Source organism: Ambystoma mexicanum, chromosome 6q, assembly GCF_040938575.1.
Source record: "Ambystoma mexicanum isolate Mex_15411 chromosome 6q, UKY_AmexF1_1, whole genome shotgun sequence".
In the NCBI taxonomy this organism is placed as follows: domain Eukaryota; kingdom Metazoa; phylum Chordata; class Amphibia; order Caudata; family Ambystomatidae; genus Ambystoma; species Ambystoma mexicanum.
Window position 1 is genome coordinate 1,373,824,193 of NC_090937.1, and position 20,285 is coordinate 1,373,844,477.

Genomic DNA, 20,285 nt, shown 5'->3' on the forward strand with positions numbered 1-20,285 from the left:
ACATTTCTCCTCTCTAAAGGTGTGTGGATACTGAGTTGTTATCCATGAGAGGGTTAGAGTCAGCACATTCACTGATCATAGGTCAAATACTGTAACATTTAGTCTTTCTAAAAGTGATGTCATTTCCTTAGATGGGTTAAAAGACGGTATCATTCTAAAAGGGATTTAATTCACAAAAGCTAGCACATAGTAACTGTGGTATAGAGCATAGCCTTTCTTTGTCAATTTCTAAATTAAATGCAATCGTGTGCATCCAAAATCAATTAACGATCAAACAGTCAAGAGCATACAAAACTTATGGATTGCACAAACCATTTAGAATTTGCCTCAGTTCAAATAAAGACTGGAGTTATCAGAAAATGTCTTCCCGTAACAGGGCTTAGCCTGGAAAAGAGTAAATTCAATATCTCACAATGCATGCTCTGCTGTGCCTTAGGGCTGCTACAACTGCAGAGAGCACTAACATACTAACCTAAATATACATCTGCAAAACTGCACTGTAAGAAAAGAGGAGGGTAGTTTAAGTGGCATCTAGGGAAAGACAGATGTCAGACCTGTTGTATTCATAGGTGCAGGAACTCGTGCCCTGATTGCTGTTCTGGTTCTATGGTGGAATATGTTAACCCTGAGGGGCGAGCCCAATATCTGATAGATTCCAGTTATCTCAGTGTGGGGTAGCCACTGGAGTGGGAGGTGGGAGCAGGGCTGGACTGGCCCAACTGGACACCAGGACTTTCCCTGGTAGACCAAGGGGCATAGGGCCTCTTTGGAGGTCTTGGGGAGAAGGAATCGGAACGATCATTCGATCAGAATGAATCACCCAGGCCAGCCTGAGGCAGCCTGGGTGGAACCTCTTCATTGGTTGCAGCCTGCTGCTGGTTCAGGCTGCTGCATTTCTTCTGCTCGGCCTGGCCGGCTCACACCTGCGCTTTTGTGGGGAGCACCGCCCAACCTTCGTCCACACGTTCCCTAGTATGACAACTTAAGCAAGAACATTTAGGGGCGACTGCAGCGCTCAGGGGCATTCCTGGTCAATAGACAGGCTGGGGTGTATTCCTTGTCAGGTGTATTGACCCACATTTGAGTCATTAAGCTGCAACATTTGGTGCTGTGGGCTTAGAAAATCCAAGATGGCCAAAAAGCCCACATGTGCGCCAGAATCCAGGAGAACCGCGCAGTTTGTGCGCACACCAAAAGGGTCGCCTAACTTTCCACCCACCAGTGCGAGCGTGATGGGCCAGGGGTGCCATGAGTGGAATGTGTGCCAAAGGAAAAACAGCAGTGCCTGTTAGTTTAAAAAGCCCTTTGAAATCACCTTGGTTTCTCTGAATGCAAGCTAAAAATGCCTATGTCAAACATTGCAGGATATTCAAAAATCTCACTGAACACCAGCAGACATTTGGCAGAATGAAGTTTTGTGTGCATACAAAATCTGGAAAGAAAAAGAGTCCAAAACAATGTTCATAACAAAACTGGCTGAGCTGTGGAGGTCAGCAGCTTAAGTTAAACTGAACTGAAAACCACTAAAATCGAAATGTTTAAATTAAATGAGGGACCTACTTTTGAGTGTCACATAGTTTGTAACTGTTGAAATGTCATAGTTTTGAACTTAGAATCAGCACTCTAGCTGCATGTGTAAAAATTGTCAGTTTGATTTGAATGTAGAAAACTGGGAACAAAAAGTGACATTTAGCTGAAACCTGGCATAATGAAACTGGATTCTGCCCGACAACTACCCCGACAGGAGTTGAAACTGGATCAACAGCTGTGTTCCCAGGCCTGGCTGCATTCTGCTGCCCCCACAAAAAGGAGGTGACACCTCTCTGATTGAATTACCTGGGGACTGCAGGAAACTGAACAATGGACTCAGGCAAATGTTATATTGGGGGGGCTGTAAAGTGGCTTCCTCTTGGGAGAAGTGGGAGGAGAAGTGCCTGTGAGAGCCAGCTGAGCTTGGGGGAAGTGGATAAACCAGTTCTTCCACCATGTGATGTGGGAAGCCGCACCCCTTTTGACCAGGGCATAAGTTAAAAAGATAGATAACTCACAGTGCGGACTGGTCAAAATTATATAAGTAATATCATTATTCTTGTGATTTTTCTGTGCATGTTTTAAGAGGCGTTAGGACCCTTTGGTGTATTCTGGGGGGTTGCTAGCGGAAAATAGGGTCTTACTCCAAGTGTCTGCATGTTAAAAATCTGACACTTCATCAATTAATGTCCATACTCCTTGCGCACATGTGTGTAATTTTTGGTAAATGTCCGATATGTCAGATATTGGTAAACCAGTCAAAAAGCGCAAAATGTTGTCGTTTTTGAATGCAAGCCCCCAGGAAGATCAGAGGCGGACAAGCATGGACCATAAGGAATATATAATGTGTACATGTAATTTCAACAAATTGTGTATCTGGGAAATATGTATTTGAATCAAATATAGATTTGTGGGCAAATTGACCAGGGGAGGATCCTCTGACCCATAAACAGACCTCATCATGATGACAATCCATTTCCTTCCCCCAATCATGGGAGAGGGGAGAATTGGGCCAGTAACTAGTAGAGAGGGGCAGGCTCAGTTATGCCACGCACACACCCACTTCCAAAACACATAAAAAGAGACTGCTGGGACAGGTAGAGATTCAATTCTATTTTCTGCGGGAAGCTCTGCCGGGAGACTCCAGACTTCACATCCATCAATCTCCAAAGACCAGAACTTTACTTCAGAACTTAAAGCAAGGGCCTAAACCCACAAACTGAGAACTCTTCTCACCAGGCCTCAGCATCCTTAAAATCATCTGCAAACTATTCCACAGCCGGGCGAGCTGTTTGAATTCTGTGCCAAGAACTTTTGCCGGAACCGCAGACCAGACCCAGACCGAGGTGAGCAGAACCAGAGATCCGGATCGCTGTGAGCAGAACCGGTGCCTGATTGACCCGCTGAGCAGAGAGAACCACCGCTGGACGTGTTGAGCAGATCTGTGACAAGGCCTATTTCAAATTTATATTGTGAGTGCAGAACCAATCTCTTAGTTAAAATAATCTAATTCAAGCTATTTTAACCTAAGTAGAATTGCCTCCTAGAAATCGTGTCATCTGTCATTTTTAAAGCTGCACAACTGTCACCTGTCGATTCTGCAGCTGCAAGCTGTCACCTGTCAATTTGCGTTTTACTTTAAATCCGAAAATCTACCTTTATTAAATCGTCCGTATCTCTGGAACCGTTTGTCCTAGGAACGAGAGTTAACTTTCCTCTGAAAGCTTAGAATCTAAGCTTTCCAACGAACCTAGAACGGGCTCCCTATACTTTTTCCGCAATCGCGATTCACGCACTCGCGAAATTTACTGCGATTTGCGATTTTGGCTCAATTTCTTCACTTGTCAAAATAGCAGCTCCATTCCTTCCTTTGTTAAAATCCATTTGCAACCTGGATGAATGCTCATAGAGCATTGCTAAAGTGAGCCTGAACTAATACCAACAAGCATCTCTCACTCACCCTGAATCTCTAGAGGGAATTAAAATCAGTTAGCACATTTTCCCATCCATTGCCATCACGTTTAAAAGCATTTTGGGCCTGTGTTTCAAACTTCTACCTGTTTCCTCTAAGCTTGCTGGGGGGAACTGAATTCTGTATTGTATTTGTATTTGATTGTATTCCTGAAGACTGTGTGTGTTACTTCCATCTCCTTGCATTGCATATAGGGGGCGGGGGGTGAATTGCCACCAGGGGAAAAGTGAACATATTATCTCTTGTGAAACCATATCAGTTTATTTTCTGTACTGCATGTATTCCACCTTGCATTTCCTTGAAACCATAAAGCATTTCAGCTACCTCATCCTCTATACTACTCCTAAGTAATCAAGTGTACCACGGTAACATTACCCATTGTGGATCCACATCATATGTCTCAGTGTACTATCAGATATTAATTTATTATAAAAGTGTGATATATATATATTGTTTAATTTCTCAAATAAAACTTTTAAATTTGCAAAACAGACCTACTTCTTGGCTCAGTGGGGTCAGGGGGATTCTAAGAGAGGGGTGTTATATAAGGGTTGTCATCCAGAGTATATGAACTGGACCTGAAAATATATCAATAAGGGTTTCCCTCAGCATCCCAGACTAGGCATTGACTTAGCTGTAGTGTTGAAGTGAAGCCGCTTAACATCCTGGTCATTAACTTACGTGATCCGCCTGCTTCTTTCTGGCTCCCACGCCGCAACACAACAACATGTCTCATTTAGTGCATTAGTGCATTTTACTGTGTGTACCTCGTGTCTCCGATCTCAGCTTGATGACAAGTCCTAGAATTAAACGCATTGCATATAATAATATGTAACTTTGTAATGTGGGGTGCTGTATGTCTGGGTATTGTTCAGGCAGATTCACACAGTATCTATCACACATAATTCTGCATTGACTTAATATTTGAGATGTGCTACTACTACCATAGGAGGGCATGCTTCACAGAGCATTTTCCCATGGGATTGCATCATTATAAAATGCTTCTGTAAATCAGGCCCTCTGGGTCTACTTGGACGAGGAGTGGGTGGGAATCGGGTAGATTCTGTTTTGCTGTTTCCTTCTGTATCTTTTTTTTCGTGATTTGTTTGTACCTTTGTTGAATATGAAAAACCAATAAAGAGATGTAAAAAAAAGAGGAGTTTGCATCAGATATCAGTCTTTCACCCACAGTCTCACATTCTAATCACTTCAGCCATAAATATCATTATCACAACTCGTGTGTTCTGTGCATACGAAATAACATATGTTGTCTATTGGAAGGGTTGTATAATGTGGGTATAAGTGTAGGAACTTTATGGTTTATGGATCTTCAGTTCCCACAGAGTCAGTCTAACATTTTTCTAAAAATTACATTTAATACGTTATATGCCATTGTACAATAATTGAACCCATGTAAGATGTTTCTCTTAGATTAACCGTTTACAAGGAATGCACTGGATATCTCCTGTGGTGTTGAAAGTGTTAATGTTTACATGTGCAATCCTATTAGTCGACACAAACACACACTCACACACACTCTCTCTTCCACTCACTCCCTCTCCCTCACGCCCACTCTCTCGCACTCATGACTGCATCCAATAGACATGAGAGTATCCTTTCCTTTCAGTCTGCCTGATTGCTCTATCATAACTAGTTTATTCATACCTTTAACAACACCATTCAACTTTGGACATGTCACCATAAACATCATAAATCCAGCAGCCTCTTTGCTTCCGTCAGCTCTGTATGAAGCATATATTTATACTGGCATGTTTGAAGCTGCATTAGACTGGGTTATGAATGGCCAGGAATGAGAGGGCAAAGGGGTCAAACATCCAGGGGTGAAATGGCCTATAGGGAAGTGTGGAGAATTCCCGGTGAGCCTCTATTTTATTTCCAAATGTTCTCATAGGAAAAGGGTTGTCCTTTACTCAAAATGTGTAGTATGGGCCGCTTTGAACATTATTTGCAGGGTCTCTTTTGGTTCCCAGTCCACCCCTGGCTGGAGGGTCTTGAAGCTAAAGATGAAAGCTTTGCAATAGCTCAATCAATGTTCACTTGGTACCTCCTAATCCCGATGTAACAGCGTGGAAGGATTTGAGTCTGCCACTTACGGCAGTAGAACTTCCAGAGATGAAGCAGTTAGTTGGGGTGATGTGGGGATTAGACAAAGGGAAAGTGCATCCAGGTTCCATAAATGAATTGGGGAACCATTACTACAGCGGGGTAACGGTTAATGTAGTGCAAACAACTGGCCCCGGACACCGAGGAACGAAACACAGCAGGACAACAATTATTCTATTAAACTAATATAGTACAGCAGCAATAATCTAGGGCATGGAATGATCACACTAGGAAGGCAAATTATCTAGGGGAAACAATTAAATCAGGGCAGGCAACAGTCAGCAATGGCGAAAGAAACAAATACAGTAGGGCTACAATTAATCTAAGGAAAAACAATCGAGGACATCAACGATTGAAATATGGGGGGCAATAATTAAATCCAGGGCAAACAATTAATCTAGGAAGCCAAGTAAATAAATACAATGGGGCAACAATACATCTTAGAAAAACAATGAATCTAGAACATGAGCGATCAGAGAAATGGTCACAGGGATCTCCTTATTTGCTCCGTTGTATATGTTTGTGAACAGGGCTCTCTATTGTACTTTGCTATAGAGTGCGCCCTCTGCTAATAGAAAAATACTTCAAGGTACAGTCGATGGCAGGACCTCTCATCTCAAAACATACCACCAAAGCAATTCCATTTTACAAGATTTATATTGTCATGAATTGGAATATGTCACAACACAGGTATTGGTTAACTGTGGCTGCATATTTATGTAGACGTGTGCCAGTCAACATACACTTGCTTTTATCCAAGGTAACTTCCGGACATTGTAAACCTAATGCTGATATCACATCGATGATCAGAAAGCATTCACCCAATGTGACTTAAGGTTGTTGGATAAAATATCAGTTTGTAATGCTGTTTTTTATTGTAAATGCAATTGAGATTAAATTAAGGAATTAAAACTGTCTTAAATTAAAGAGGTCTAAATCATTTGAAGGGACCAACACAGTGCTTAATTTGTGGAGGCGGCTTGCCAGGGCTCATCCCTGGCACTTATTTCTGAGCCCCAGTACTTATTTATTTCTGATTGCAGCTTGATTGCATGGTGGTGTTTTAGCAACTTTATTATTCTAACTGGCAGTTAGTCGTAGTGACATAACAATCAACAACAGTATGCACTGGCCATGTCCTCTGCCCCCGGCTAACTCATTCACGATCCTGATGACCCAGGTTAGCAGAGCTGTGCTAATTATCCATTTTCATGAATATCAATGAGTTGGAAGTTGACAGTGCTGGGCACTGATCCTGGCCAAGCCATGCCCGCATCCTGCTCCACTCAGCCTTCATGACATTGCTGCAAATTCTAAAAATCAGCAGGGTACGTTGACAACTACAGGACAGACACCAGCCAGCAGCCGTAACACAGTGGCAAAGCCAGTAAAAAGGCAAATATCCAAGAGGAGTGCCTGTCATGAGTGCCAACCTATACAAGAAGACCTTGCTGCAATGTTTTGGCAGGCACGTTCATCAGTTCAGTAATGCTGTTGCCTGCATGTGTCCATCAATTTACCAGAGGAAAGCATGTTTTCTCTTTTCTGTGTGGCTAGATGGATAATATGTTCCACTTGTATCCGATAAGATCAGAGTGAAATGTTAAGGATGATGCGTTTTAAAGAAACGCTTAAACGTTTATGTTATTTCAAGACACAACTAATATGTTATGTCTACGGAGTGCATCAATTCACCTGGAATGAACCAGTGCGAGTGCCAGCTTTAAACCCGAATACGTTCACAGTGTATGGAGCAGCCGCGGGTGGTGTCACAGCGGGCAGGGAGCTTGACGCCGATGTGTCACATGCGTGCTTGAAAATATTTGGCCCTGGCACTTATTTTTCTTACAAATTAGGCACTGGAACACCACGTGACCCTTCCTAACTTATAATGTGCAACCCACATGTGTGCATTTGTGGTATTTTGGGGTTGATTGTGAAAACGCGAACATCCACATTTGAATTCCGTTGTCTTCACGTCCTACACTCTGTCACAATGTCGTCAGTTACTCATTCACTCCTTCGTGCAAGACAATCTTTGATATGTTGTCTACCAGTTCGGTCAATTTAATTCATCTGTCTTTTCAAGTCTTGCTTTATTAGAAGAAATGCATGTTAATGGTCATAAAGCAGACATCTTAAAAAATAAATGCAAAAGTGTGTCCTCAAGTTTACGATTTGACTGTTCATTCAGTCATCATCGACTTTAGTTATTAATATTAGTTCCAAGATGTGTAATTCTGTTGATGTCATACGACAACCCATAATGAGCATGTCAACTTTGGACCTGATGGAGCAGGATTCTTAAAAATGTCAACTCCAATCGTCTTTATGACAGAATAGATTGCAACCAAAGTTGAAAGTCTTGTTATTTCATTTTCACAGGAAACATCTGTCAGACTCTAAACAATTTCCTTTTTCTTTGCCCCAGGTCCTCGGACTATGGCACCTCGTACACAAAGCTGAATCTACAGCCGGGGATCAACTCAGTCATTGGCAACTTCTATACCTGCCCCACTAACAAAAAAAAGGTAAGTCTGATACATTTTCAGAACTACAAATCTTCCCATCACAAGCAGTTTTCTTGTAATTTTCCAAATTCTTCATGCTTCTTGGATTAAGCTTCTTAAAGAAAAATGCCTTTTTGGCGCCCGACCCTCATAATGAGGCCTGATGTTTTAACGGACAAAATGGCACTCACCAGTGCCCCTCTTCTGCTCGTGCATCAGGTAGCTGCTTGCAGTTATATGGATGCAGGAGTCAGGCACACAGGCCATTGCATTGTGGCAGTCCACTCGTTTGCCAATTTGCCAGGAATTTCAGAGATGGACCGATTGCTGAAAAGCAACCTGTGTTTGAACGTTTTGTGTAGCTGGCACATCTGTGTTTATAGTCTGAAGGTCTCTGATTGGCTCCCTGTTGGGATAATGCAGCGCTGTGTACATGCTAAACCGATTATTTATTGCTAGTACGGTAGGATTTTAAATAAAGGCAGAGTGGTGAATTGCAAAATGAAATACTGATAATACATCTTTCACCCCTGTTATGATGCAGTCTTGTAAAGAGATACACTTGTTACAGAAGAATACTTCATGTAGTTTATTGCTCATCAGAACTACATCAGGAGATCAGGGTACATCAGGTTACATCAAAAGAGCTGGGAAGATCTGACCACTGGTCCCAGCACCCAGGCTTCATCATCATCAAGTGCCTGGATCAGAACCCCAACCACGCCACATTCTGCTTAGACATACAAGATTCCACGCTGACATCAGGTTACATCAAGAGCTAGGAAGATCTTGTGGAGAGCCCACTAGCTCCCAGCACTCAAGCTTCATCATCAACAAGTTCCTGGATCAGAACCCTAACGACACCGCATTCTGCTCAGACATACAAGATTCCACGCTGACATCAGGTTACATCAAGAGCTAGGAAGATCTTGTGGAGAGCCCACTAGCTCCCAGCACTCAAGCTTCATCATCAACAAGTTCCTGGATCAGAACCCTAACCACACCGCATTCTGCTCAGACATACAAGGTTCCACGCTGACATCAGGTTACATCAAAAGAGCTGGGAAGATCTGCCCACTGGCTCCCAGCACCCAGGCTACATCTTCATCAAGTGCCTGGATCAGAACCCCAACCACACCACATTCCACTCAGACATACAAGGTTCCACGCTGACATCAGGTTACATCAAAAGAGCTGGGAAGATCTGCCCACTGGCTCCCAGCACCCAGGCTTCATCATATCAAGTGCCTGGATCCGAACCCCAACCACACCACATTCTGCTCAGACAAACAAGGTTCCACGCTGACATCAGGTTACAGCAAAAGAGCTGGGAAGATCTGCCCACTGGATCCCAGCACCCAGGCTTCATCATCATCAAGTGCCTGGATCCGAACCCCAACCAAACCACATTCTGCTCAGACATACAAGGTTCCACGCTGACATCAGGTTACATCAAAAGAGCTGGGAAGATCTGCCCACTGGTCCCAGCACCCAGGCTTCATCATCTTCAAGTGCCTCGATCCGAACCCCAACCACACCACATTCTGCTCACACATACAAGGTTCCACGCTGACATCAAGTTACATCAAAAGAGCTGGGAAGATCTGCCCACTGGCTCCCAGCACCCAGGCTTCATCATCATCAAGTGCCTGGATCCGAACCCCAACTACACCACATTCTGCTCAGACATACAAGGTTCCACGCTGACATCAGGTTACATCAAAAGAGCTTGGAAGATCTGCCCACTGGCTCCCAGCAGCCAGGCTTCATCATCATCAAGTGCCTGGATCAGAACCCCAACCACACCACATTCTACACAGACATACAAGGTTCCACGCTGACATTCCACACTGACATCCCCACTCACCAGACCATGCATACAGGAACCAGGAACCCCTTACTTTCCCTAGAAAATCAGCATCTTATGAACAGAATGCTTGTTGACAATGGCTCTTAGTTAGCCTCTGGGCCACTGCACAAATAGCAAAACAATTGCTAAACATTTGGATTTGGCAATGCAAGTAAAGCACTCTTCGCTCATTGTGGTCTGTGAATAATATGAAAACTGGGGAAAATAGATTTTGGTAAACTGACGCAACTGATTAGATATTTTTTGCACATACGAGCATATTGTTTTACATGTGGTGCTGATTGCATGAATAAGTAAAACATGCCTGCATGAGCCATTATAGTCCAAGAAGTTGAATGACCTCAAGCTGCTTCTTGAAGGAATGCGAGAGAGAAATTAGGTGCCAATTCTGAGTTGTTTACCCTGAATTATTATTTTTCTATGAGTTTAAAAAAAAAAAGTTGTTCATTTCACGGAGCACCTGTTCGAAAGAAGTTGTGTCGGTCATACAAAACTAGCATAGACTAGTGAAAGATAATAGACAGTAATTACCAAATCGAGTCCATGAGGTCATTTAGATTAGAAGGTGTCTAGTGAAATGGTCGACAGACAAATGGTCGACAGACAAATGGTCGACACAATTTGGTCGACAGGACAAATGATCGAATTTTTTTTCTTTTAGTTATATATATTTTTTTAGGTTTTCGTTTAGGGAAAAAAAGGGGGTTTTAGCAAAAAAAAGGGGGTTGGAGGGGGGACCCCCCCAAAAAAAAAAAACCCAAAAAAACCAAAAAAAGTGAAAAAACAAAAAAACAAAATTCGATCATTTGACCTGTCGACATTTGGTGTCGACCATTTGTCCTGTCGACCATTTAGATTCGACCAATTGACCTACAACCGATTAGAAGCCTTATAGGCGGGGCAGGATGGATGATCTTCAGAAAAAAAAGGAGAGGGTTAGCTGGAGGAGAGTGATCCCGCAGAGGACGGGGCACTGAAGAGGGTAGTTTAAAAAAAAAGAAATCACACAGAATTCAATAGCAAAGATCCCTATTTCATATCCCGAAGTTGAACTCCAACAAGACACACATGTCATGTGCACGCTTGCCATGATTCAGTACTTAAGAGAAACAATTCCACTTAACCAATGACTTTGCATCACCTATCCAGCCACATTCTGGTTTAGATGCACGTTGGCCTATTCTATCTTTGAGTGATTTGCTAGTTTGTTTCATTTTCACACTGCAATTTGTCACACATATATTTGTATTCAATATACTTTGGGAAGGGACTCACCTTTTTACGCACTCGCGCGGTTTCCTGATGGCAATCTGTGATGTGTAACCAGTGGGCCTGCCTGTTGTCTGGTTCTGTTCTCGATCCCCTGTGGTTTTTCAGATTGCAAACTGTGCGATATGACGCCATGTGGATGCAGCCATGGATACGTGGAAGCAGCCCTCATGCATACCGAGTCGTTCAGTGTAGGGGCTCCCGAGGGAGCAGTGTGGGATTGCGCAGTAAATAGACACATCATACAAATGCAGCTCTTAAATATTGGACAATCGCAGCGGGCTATAAATTGATTTGCTTCCGGAGAGCCCGCGCGTAGCCACAGGAAGCAGTTGCTTAATGCAAGGAATAAGGTGGAGTGCACAATCAGAACGCGGGAAGAGTCTCTTCTGGGCGTATTCACAGCCTGCTGATTTTAACAGCTCTGTCATGGCGACTGCTGTGGAACTGATGACAGGTGCACTTGAGAGATCGGAGTCAGGATGCAGCACTTGCCACTGCCCTCTATGACCTCAGCCATCATGCCGGTCCATTGATTTTTACCCATGCGGGCGGTTGGGAATAGTAGCAGGTACACACAATCACCTGACCGTCACCACACATTAGAAAATGGATTCCACTGCTGTTTGTGTAATTGGGGGTAACATATGAGGTATGGAGGGGGATATAATATGTGTCTGGCTCTGAGGGTGGCATGTGATGCAGGAATTAAAGGACCCTAGGTGGCACCTACGTTCCATGATGCCTATAATGGGTGATATGTGCGCTTTTAAAAGCATACAGATACATGCATGGTAGATATTGACAGAAGATTAGGGAGTTGAGTTCCTTCCTGTCCTGCAAGAGCGCTGACGTGTTCTGGATTGCCACTAGTATGATATGATATATGATATGGCATTTATAACGCGCCTATACACAAGCGTTTCAAGGCGCGACAAGGCAATGGAGGGGGAGGCAGAGGGGAGACGGAGACAACGATTCTACTAGGCCAGGTGACATTGAGATCGTGCAAGTGCAGGGAAAGGGGGATAGGAAAAGGGCAGAGGTCAAGGGGTAGGAGGCAGTGCAGTACATAGGATAACAGTAAAAGAAATAAAGAAAGACCATACTATGTAGTTGAAATAGGATGGGGCACAGCAGGGAGCAAAACGTTAGATGTAGCACCACAATGTTAAGGGTTGGTCAGTGTGTAAGGTAGATGTGAGGGCATGGTGAATGTAGACGGTTTCGGTCTTTGACCTTTCTGCTGAATGTGGTAGAGATGATTTACCACTTCACTGCATCCACGTCCTTACCAACACCTTTGAATTGTAGATAATGTGGACCCCCATGTCCCTGCGGTACATGCTATAATTGTGGGCCCACTTTTTCAGGGATATCCCTGCTGAAGTTGTATGGTGGACCAGGAAAATCCAGTTGCAACGGTGACGCTTTTGCAGGTATAACCGCTTACTGGCCAGATGAGCTGCGGTAGTTTTAGATTTCTTAGAAAATGGATGTGACTTAGACTCATAAAAACAATGAGGATATTAACCAGAGGGTGGGCGACACGGCTGAAAAAGAATGCACGCCTATCCAAAGAAGGGTGTGACTCGGGTCGAGAGAATCATACCATTTGGAACTGAGGCTTGACATCTTTTGAAACTTTCGAATCGGAATTTGAGCCGTTCATATAGATTTGAGTATTTGATGGTTTGACTCAGCTCTAAAACCACTTTCCTAGAATTCAATATTTGGGTGTCTAACAATACAGACATAAAAATGGAACACTAAAAAGTACACAGTCTGCGTTTACTACCTTTTCCATTCATTTTGTTTAATGTGCAAATCAACTTATTCACTAGGGTGATATGAGCACTTCAGAGGTGGGTGTGTGATAGGACAGAAGATGCACTGGCCAGCTACCCTTGCACTAATATTTGACTGTATCTTGTGCTGCGAGTGTTTTTCAGGGCCCGTCATTGTGAAAGGTTGTTTAAAAACATTGTTATCCCTGTCTGACGGATAAAAATGTAAGTGGTACAAAAGGCCTTACACCACTTCTGTTTCCACGTTAAAGAAAATAACTGCATGACATTCTATCAAATACCCTGACATGTACTGTGCATTCTCTTGCATCTATGCCAAGTATGCAAAAATAAATGTGACTTTTTTCTGTGCATTTCAAAGAGAACTCACGTTGTGGATTCAGGATGTGGTTTGAAAAGTGCAGAAATGTCCTGTTTACTGCAGACATGTGCAAAGAGGCTAAAGAAGGCATCTGTGCATCTGAAAATGTGGTGCAAGTTTCTTGGCAAAAGTGCATCCAATCACTTGAAACCAAAAATGATAGCTCAGGGAGGATAGCTCAGTGGTTTTGTGCACATCCTGGAATCAAATCAGCACCGAGCAGCACGGGCTCAATATCTGGTCTCGCACTTAGAGTCTAGAGTCTGGCATAAAGCGTGTCATAGTAAATATGTTTTTAATGACATTTTTGTACCTGCAAGGGTGACCTGCTCATGTTGACAATGCTGTATGGCAATGCAAATGTGCATACATTAGTTTCAGGAGCAGGATCACGACAATAATGAATGACAGGCTCGTAGGACCCCTATGGGGGGTGGGAGCACATTTCACAGTCTAAGGCTCTTGAAGAGCCCGTCATTGAGAAATCTTAAAATGAAGAAAACAAAATTCCATCGATATTAATGGATATAAATGCAAGTGGGACAGCAGTGACTCACACAGATGCTGTTCCATTAAAACGGAAGTGCATGACTGTGTCATAAATTACACTGTTTCGCACTGCTCATCCCCTTATGCTTCCAAATAGGCAGAGGGGAGTGTGACTATTTTTTGAACATTTAAAAGAGTATTTCATTGGTGGATTCGACATGCACTTTGAAATGCGCGGAAACACCCGCTGATTGCTACAAATGTGCAAATGGGGTGAAAAAGAGCTTCAACCAATTTGAGCTCAATCAGACATTTACTGACTCGGCTCAATTCGACACATGAGCCATCACTATGTAGACCCCAACCACTCAAGCCAATTCTAACCTTCTCTTCAAAGGTTCCAACAAGCATTTGAGTCGAGGACTTTAAGGCCCGCCCATCCCAAATTACTAGCAATTGTGATTGGAAATTAAAAGGTTACTACTGACTATGTGTGGATTTCATATTCATGCCTCTTTAGTGCATCACTCCAGCAGCAAGATGGAGCAGTTATCACACAAAACATAGGCTAGAATTACAAGTCCTGCATCCAGTCAAAGTACCTTCCTCGCCGAATGAAGGATAATGGCAGAATTAAGACATATACGAATGATCGCCACCAGAGGCTTTTTTACGTAGACTTGACATTTAAATCTGACAGACACATGGATCGGGATATAGCCAGTGCAATGTCAGAGTATGTGTAAACCAACTAAAAGTATCTTGGCATACCATCTACCATATTTATTCAAATGTACAGTTCGCAAATGGGGTTGCTTAGCAAAATCCCCATTCATTGTAGAGGTTAAGGCCTTTTCAGAAATGCACGTAGTAAGTCTCTGAACAATCAGCAGTCATCCTGCTAAACAGACGAAAAACAAAAAAACCTGTGTTTGGAGTCATTCATCCAGTTTACATATCTTAAAATATTTTCCATCTTGACTCCATACATAAGCAAGTTCAAAACCATTGATCCCTGAGCTGAGAAAGCTCTGGGAATTGAGGTATCCATAGGGACTTCTGACATCACCCACCTACCCCACCAAGCGAGTAATTAGGTGAGGAGCAAAAGCTTCCTGAAATAAAGCAAACACGTAGTTCCTCTTGTTGGTCTACTTGGTGAGATTACAGACTCCTATTCGCAAAGGCTCCTTAATACACATAAGTTATTGCTTCTTGGAAAATCTAGGTAAACAACGGATGCCACATTTTTCTTGGTCGTGTGGGTGACAAAAAGGTCATCCCTTCTAGAGTGAAGGAGCTGTTATTTGGATTCAGGCCATTTAAGTAATATGCCTTCCCGAAGGAAATCAGGAAAAGTCAGATGGCCAATTTGGATAACAAGAGCTTGAGAAAAGCTTGTGTTGGCCAACCAATACATGAACAGCTTTAAGGTCATGCTTGCATCCCAGAACGTTAATTCCTCAGTAAAGCATTCTGATTCTAATAATATGCATACGTTTGCATTTTTTCAGATTATTACTCCATCATCAAATTCATTTCTTGCTGCATCAGTTAACCCATAGGTATTTCAGGGCCTATGGGATGCACAACATTAAACAAGCTAATTATGATATGTATATATATATACAGATTGGACAGCTCAGAGCCAACTCAAATCGAAATCAAGATTTAATCCTATGACCAACCTTGGGAGCAATATTGAGGCATTTCAGAGCCTAGTAGTCAAGACTTAAAAACACTACGAAGGAAAGAACATAAGAAAATCTTGAAGGACAATATGTCAGCCCAAGATAGATGAGCATTACAAGAGCTACAAGAATTAAAAATTGCATTGTTAAACTGTCTGATAAAGGGTTAAATATAGTTATACAAAACAGAACGGACAATATAAAAGAAGCATACAAGCAGCTTAATGATACTAAATGCTACACAAGGATCAAAATCAATCCCATTAAAGAACTGGAAAGTAAAATCAATGTGCTCCTCACAGAATGGGAAGAAAAGGACCTTTTGACAGAACAGAGCCGTAAGTTCTTATTGACTACAAATTCAATTACACGGACAATTTACTTTCTCCCAAATGTACATAAGAAAATGAGAAAACCACCAGGAAGACCTATTGTTTGTTTGATTGGTTCAGCTGTGGAAAATATGTCAAAATACATCGATGAAGTTCTCTTTCCTTTTGTCTCTGTACTTCCGTTTTACCTGAAAGACAGGATAGATTTTCTATCAAGAATTGAGGCTATACCATGGGAAACAGAATATCTGTTGGCCAATATGGATGTGGTATCGCTCTACATGTCTATTGGCCACGAGTATGGCAAAAAGGCATGTCAAAATTATTTGAACACCAAATCCCTAAGTTATCTGGAACATACAAAAATGATACTCTCAATGATCGATCTGTGCCTCACAAATAACGTTTTCCTCTTCAATAATGAGTACTTCAAACAAATGCAGGGAACTGCTATGGGCACCATCTTTGCGCCGTCCTATGCAAATCTAACGATGGGTGCCTGGGAAGAACGCGATGTCTGGACGGACGGCAATCATGAATTTACTGATTCTATGGCTAAGATATATAGATGACCTCTTCATAATCTTGAAGGGAATGGAGCAGGGATGGATGGATTTTGTCAACCGTCTGAATACAAATAATAACAACCTCCAATTCACGGAAACACAGAGTCGCACAGTAATCACTTTCTTAGATGTCAACATAAAAAAATGTGAATGAGAAGGTCACAGGTTCCAACACACCATTGCATGTGAACAGCGGACACCCTAAAAATCTAATTTGGAGTGTCCCGTATGGAGAATTCATACGGTTCAGAAGAACAACAGCACACTGGAGTCGTACGATACAGAGCAAAATCACAGCTCATGGCTCTGCAAGACAGATGTACCCCAAGAGAGTGATTCAGAGAGCATATTTGAAAGCCAGATCTAAAGAGCGACTAAGCCTCCAAGTGGGATCGAATAGGAAGGACATCACAAAGACAGAAAAAGACAGTACTCGCTTGATTCTAACTTTTGACACCGAGGCACCTTCGATTAGGCGGTATTTGATGAAACACAGGAAAATCCTCATGGTGGATCAAGATCTTTGCAGTAACCTCAAGACTCTCCCTGAAATAACGTTCAGAATGAATCGATCCATCAAAGATACTCTAGTTCAAATTTACATGACCAAAGAGCAAGAAAACGATAAATTGCTTATCATATCAAAAGAAGGGTTTTTTCAAATGTGCACGATGTAGCATCTGTAAGTATGCAGACCTGCGGCTCATTTAAACATCCCATCACAGGCCAAATGATTTTGATATCTGACAAAATAACATGGGAAACTGAATATGTTGTTTATGTTCTCACATGCTCCTGTGAAAAATGGTACATAGGCAGCACGAAATGCAAATTAAAGATACACATCCAACAACACATATGGGCCATCATTAAGAGTGATGCAAATTACTCGATGGCCAAGCACTTTGCAGACTGCCATAATAAAAACATGGAGAGTTTTGGTTTCTTTGGGATTTACAAAATCGAAACAGGGCCCAGAGGAGGCAACAAAGAAAAGTTATTGCGACAAAAAGAGACTTGTTGCATTCTGGACTACGAAAGCAAATTCCCAAAAGGGCACAATATCGATGAGGAACTCTATACATTCTTAGGACAATGAAATTCATACCTCTTGTTTCGTTTTTTGATTTTAACACTATATGAAAAAAGATTGGCTGCCCAATCTATAGGTCGAATGGAAATGCACTAAGATAATGTTTTAATTGGAAGTGGACACTTATGCCAAAATATGTTGATTCGCAATATGCTTAGCGTTATAAGTTGATGTTTTAGATTTTAATATTTTTTCTGATCTTTGGTGATTGCTTCTTTGCTTTTCTTTTTTGCACACATGTGTTACAGTTGATATTGCTAAAAATAGTGCAGAAAGCTTGTTGGTTGGTGGGGATTAACGGCCTAAAGGGTATGAATTGGATGAAATAGATCAAGGTGGAAAGTTGAAAAAGACTACATGAAAAGGTTACTGGCATGGGAGATATGTTAGATACATTGATCAATTGTACAATGCATTTGCAAAGCAGACATGTTCACATGAAGCTAGTATGAGACTTAGAAGCCAGATGCGTTATGCACTTCATACGCAGAAATGTGTTCAACTTAGTGTCCAACCAACAATTAAAGGTGACAGATACATTGGCATGCACTATGCACTTTACTCAATTGAGGGCATTTTTATATAAAGATATCATGCTACTTGTCATAAATAGATGTTGCGGTTATTGCACTAGGCACGTTATCACATTTAGGGTTCTTATAGGAAGATACCATGTTCCCTATTACTAATTACAGGTTGATACCATTGCACTTTATGATTTTAGTGTATTATACACAGAGAAATCACGTTGCTAACCGACAGTTCTGGCTGGGACATAATATGCTGCTGTTAAATATTGCTGCTACTGTACTATGAACTCTATGAAATCTAGGGTATCTCAGACAGAAACATCATGGTGATGAGTGTAAATGATTGGTTGATATCTGTGTACTATGGATTGGAAGGCCAATCACAGTTTAAGCTGGGTATTGTGGTGATGCAAATGTTAGTAGCTTTTGGAGGCATCCCCTAGATGATATGGATTGTTAACAGGGGAAGAGCATTATGCTGACAATCACCTACTGTTGGATTATGCATTTTAACCAAAATTGCTGCTATTGCACTATGCACTTTATCGATACTCAGGGTTTCCTGTGGAAAGATATCATGTTTCCAATTACTAATTACAATTTGACACGCATGCACTTTACTAATTAATTATATTTTGCACAGAGTAATCATGTTGCCAAATGATGGTGATGTCTGGGATACAACATGCTGCTGATTAACGTTGCTGCTATTTGCATTACGCACTTTATTGAATGGAATATTGCTGCTATTTGCATCATGCACTTTATGGAATCTAGGGCATCTCAGACAGAAACACCATGTGCTCAATCGCAAACGATTGGTTGATACCTGTGAACTATGCACTGTAAGCCTAATTACATCTGAAGTACTGGAAAGCTAACTGTTGTGTATGGCTTGCCTGGGTAAGCAGGAATTGTTGTGATGTCATGTGGAGTGTTGATGTCTGAGTGTTGGTATGTGTGAGTGAAGGTTCTAGCCTTGGTCAGTTGGTAAGCCCTCTGCCTGGGTGATGGGCTGCCAGTGTCAATGTCCTTTATGTAACTTAACTAAGATCTATGTAACTGCTTGTGTAGGTGTCCTGAGATGTTCTAATAAACCTAACAAGCTTACCTAAGAAGACTGTGAGCAGCTTCTTAACACTAACACCATTACTCTTTTGCATACTTACTTTTACACCAAAAGAGGGCCACCGTGTTTTCACCACCAAATGTGTTTGTTAAATGAGGTAGTCCTTCCTTTTTTGTTGTTAAACCACGCACCAGCTGTTTCCTCGTTGTTTGCATTGTTGTTAAAATAATCACTGGTTTGCTTGGGGCTTTTTTGTTATGAACAAGCGGTGAGTTTTGCCGCCAAACGCGTTAACGGCCACAATATTTTACTGAATTATGGGAGTGCCACATCTGATGGCTTTTAAACTTTGAATGCTAAATTGTTAGCTTAAATAAAGGAATTTTTCCAAATGGACATTTGTTGCATCCGGATGTTTTTTCTACAAACGGTTTCAGGAGAGTGCCACTTACCCTGCCTGATTGGAATCAGAGCCACAAAGATATATTTAAGCAATGTGACCCGAGCAGCGGGGGCCGGGGCCAAGAAAATGGCCGCCGGGAATGGGAAAACGGGAGTCCGTTTTCTCTTTCCATGGCAGCCTTCAGGAGCGGACACGCTGGTAACACAAGAAAAAGAAAGAAGCAGAAGGTAAGTGGGGTTGGGAGCGAGGGGAAGGGGGGAGAAAAAAAAACGTACCTTCGTCCCTGCCAGGGGACGATAGAAGCCTCCAGCTGTGTGTAGACGCGGAGTCTCCACACTGCTGGAGGCTGCCATCATCCCCCACCAGGGACGCAGGAGCAAGAAGGTAAGTGGGGTGGGGTAGGGAGGAGGGAGGGAAGGAAAAAAAAAAAGCTTACCCAAGTCCCCAGCGGGGGGCGGAGGTGACCTCTCAGCCGTGGGGAGGCTCGGAGTGGGGATGACCCCGCTTCGAGCCTCCTCATTGGCTGAGGGGCTGCCACGCCCCCCGCCGAGGACAAGGCAGCTGGAGTCCCGGCCGAGAATCGAAGGATTCTCGGCCGGGTAAGGACCCAGTGAGAGCCAATCAGAATGCATGTTGCATTCTGCTTGACTCTCACCGGGTACTAAAAT

At 42.5% G+C, this 20,285-nt stretch overlaps 1 protein-coding gene across 3 annotated transcripts in view; it reads left to right on the top strand.

The window, feature by feature from the left end:
• SORCS2 (sortilin related VPS10 domain containing receptor 2) overlaps positions 1 to 20,285 on the top strand; it is a 2,879,055-nt gene that overhangs the window by 1,184,308 nt on the left and 1,674,462 nt on the right. For all 3 annotated transcript variants that reach the window (XM_069632008.1, XM_069632006.1, XM_069632007.1), the window contains exon 3: positions 8,058 to 8,157. In XM_069632008.1, coding sequence (XP_069488109.1) covers positions 8,058 to 8,157 — 100 coding nt within the window. The remainder of the gene's footprint in view (positions 1 to 8,057; positions 8,158 to 20,285) is intronic.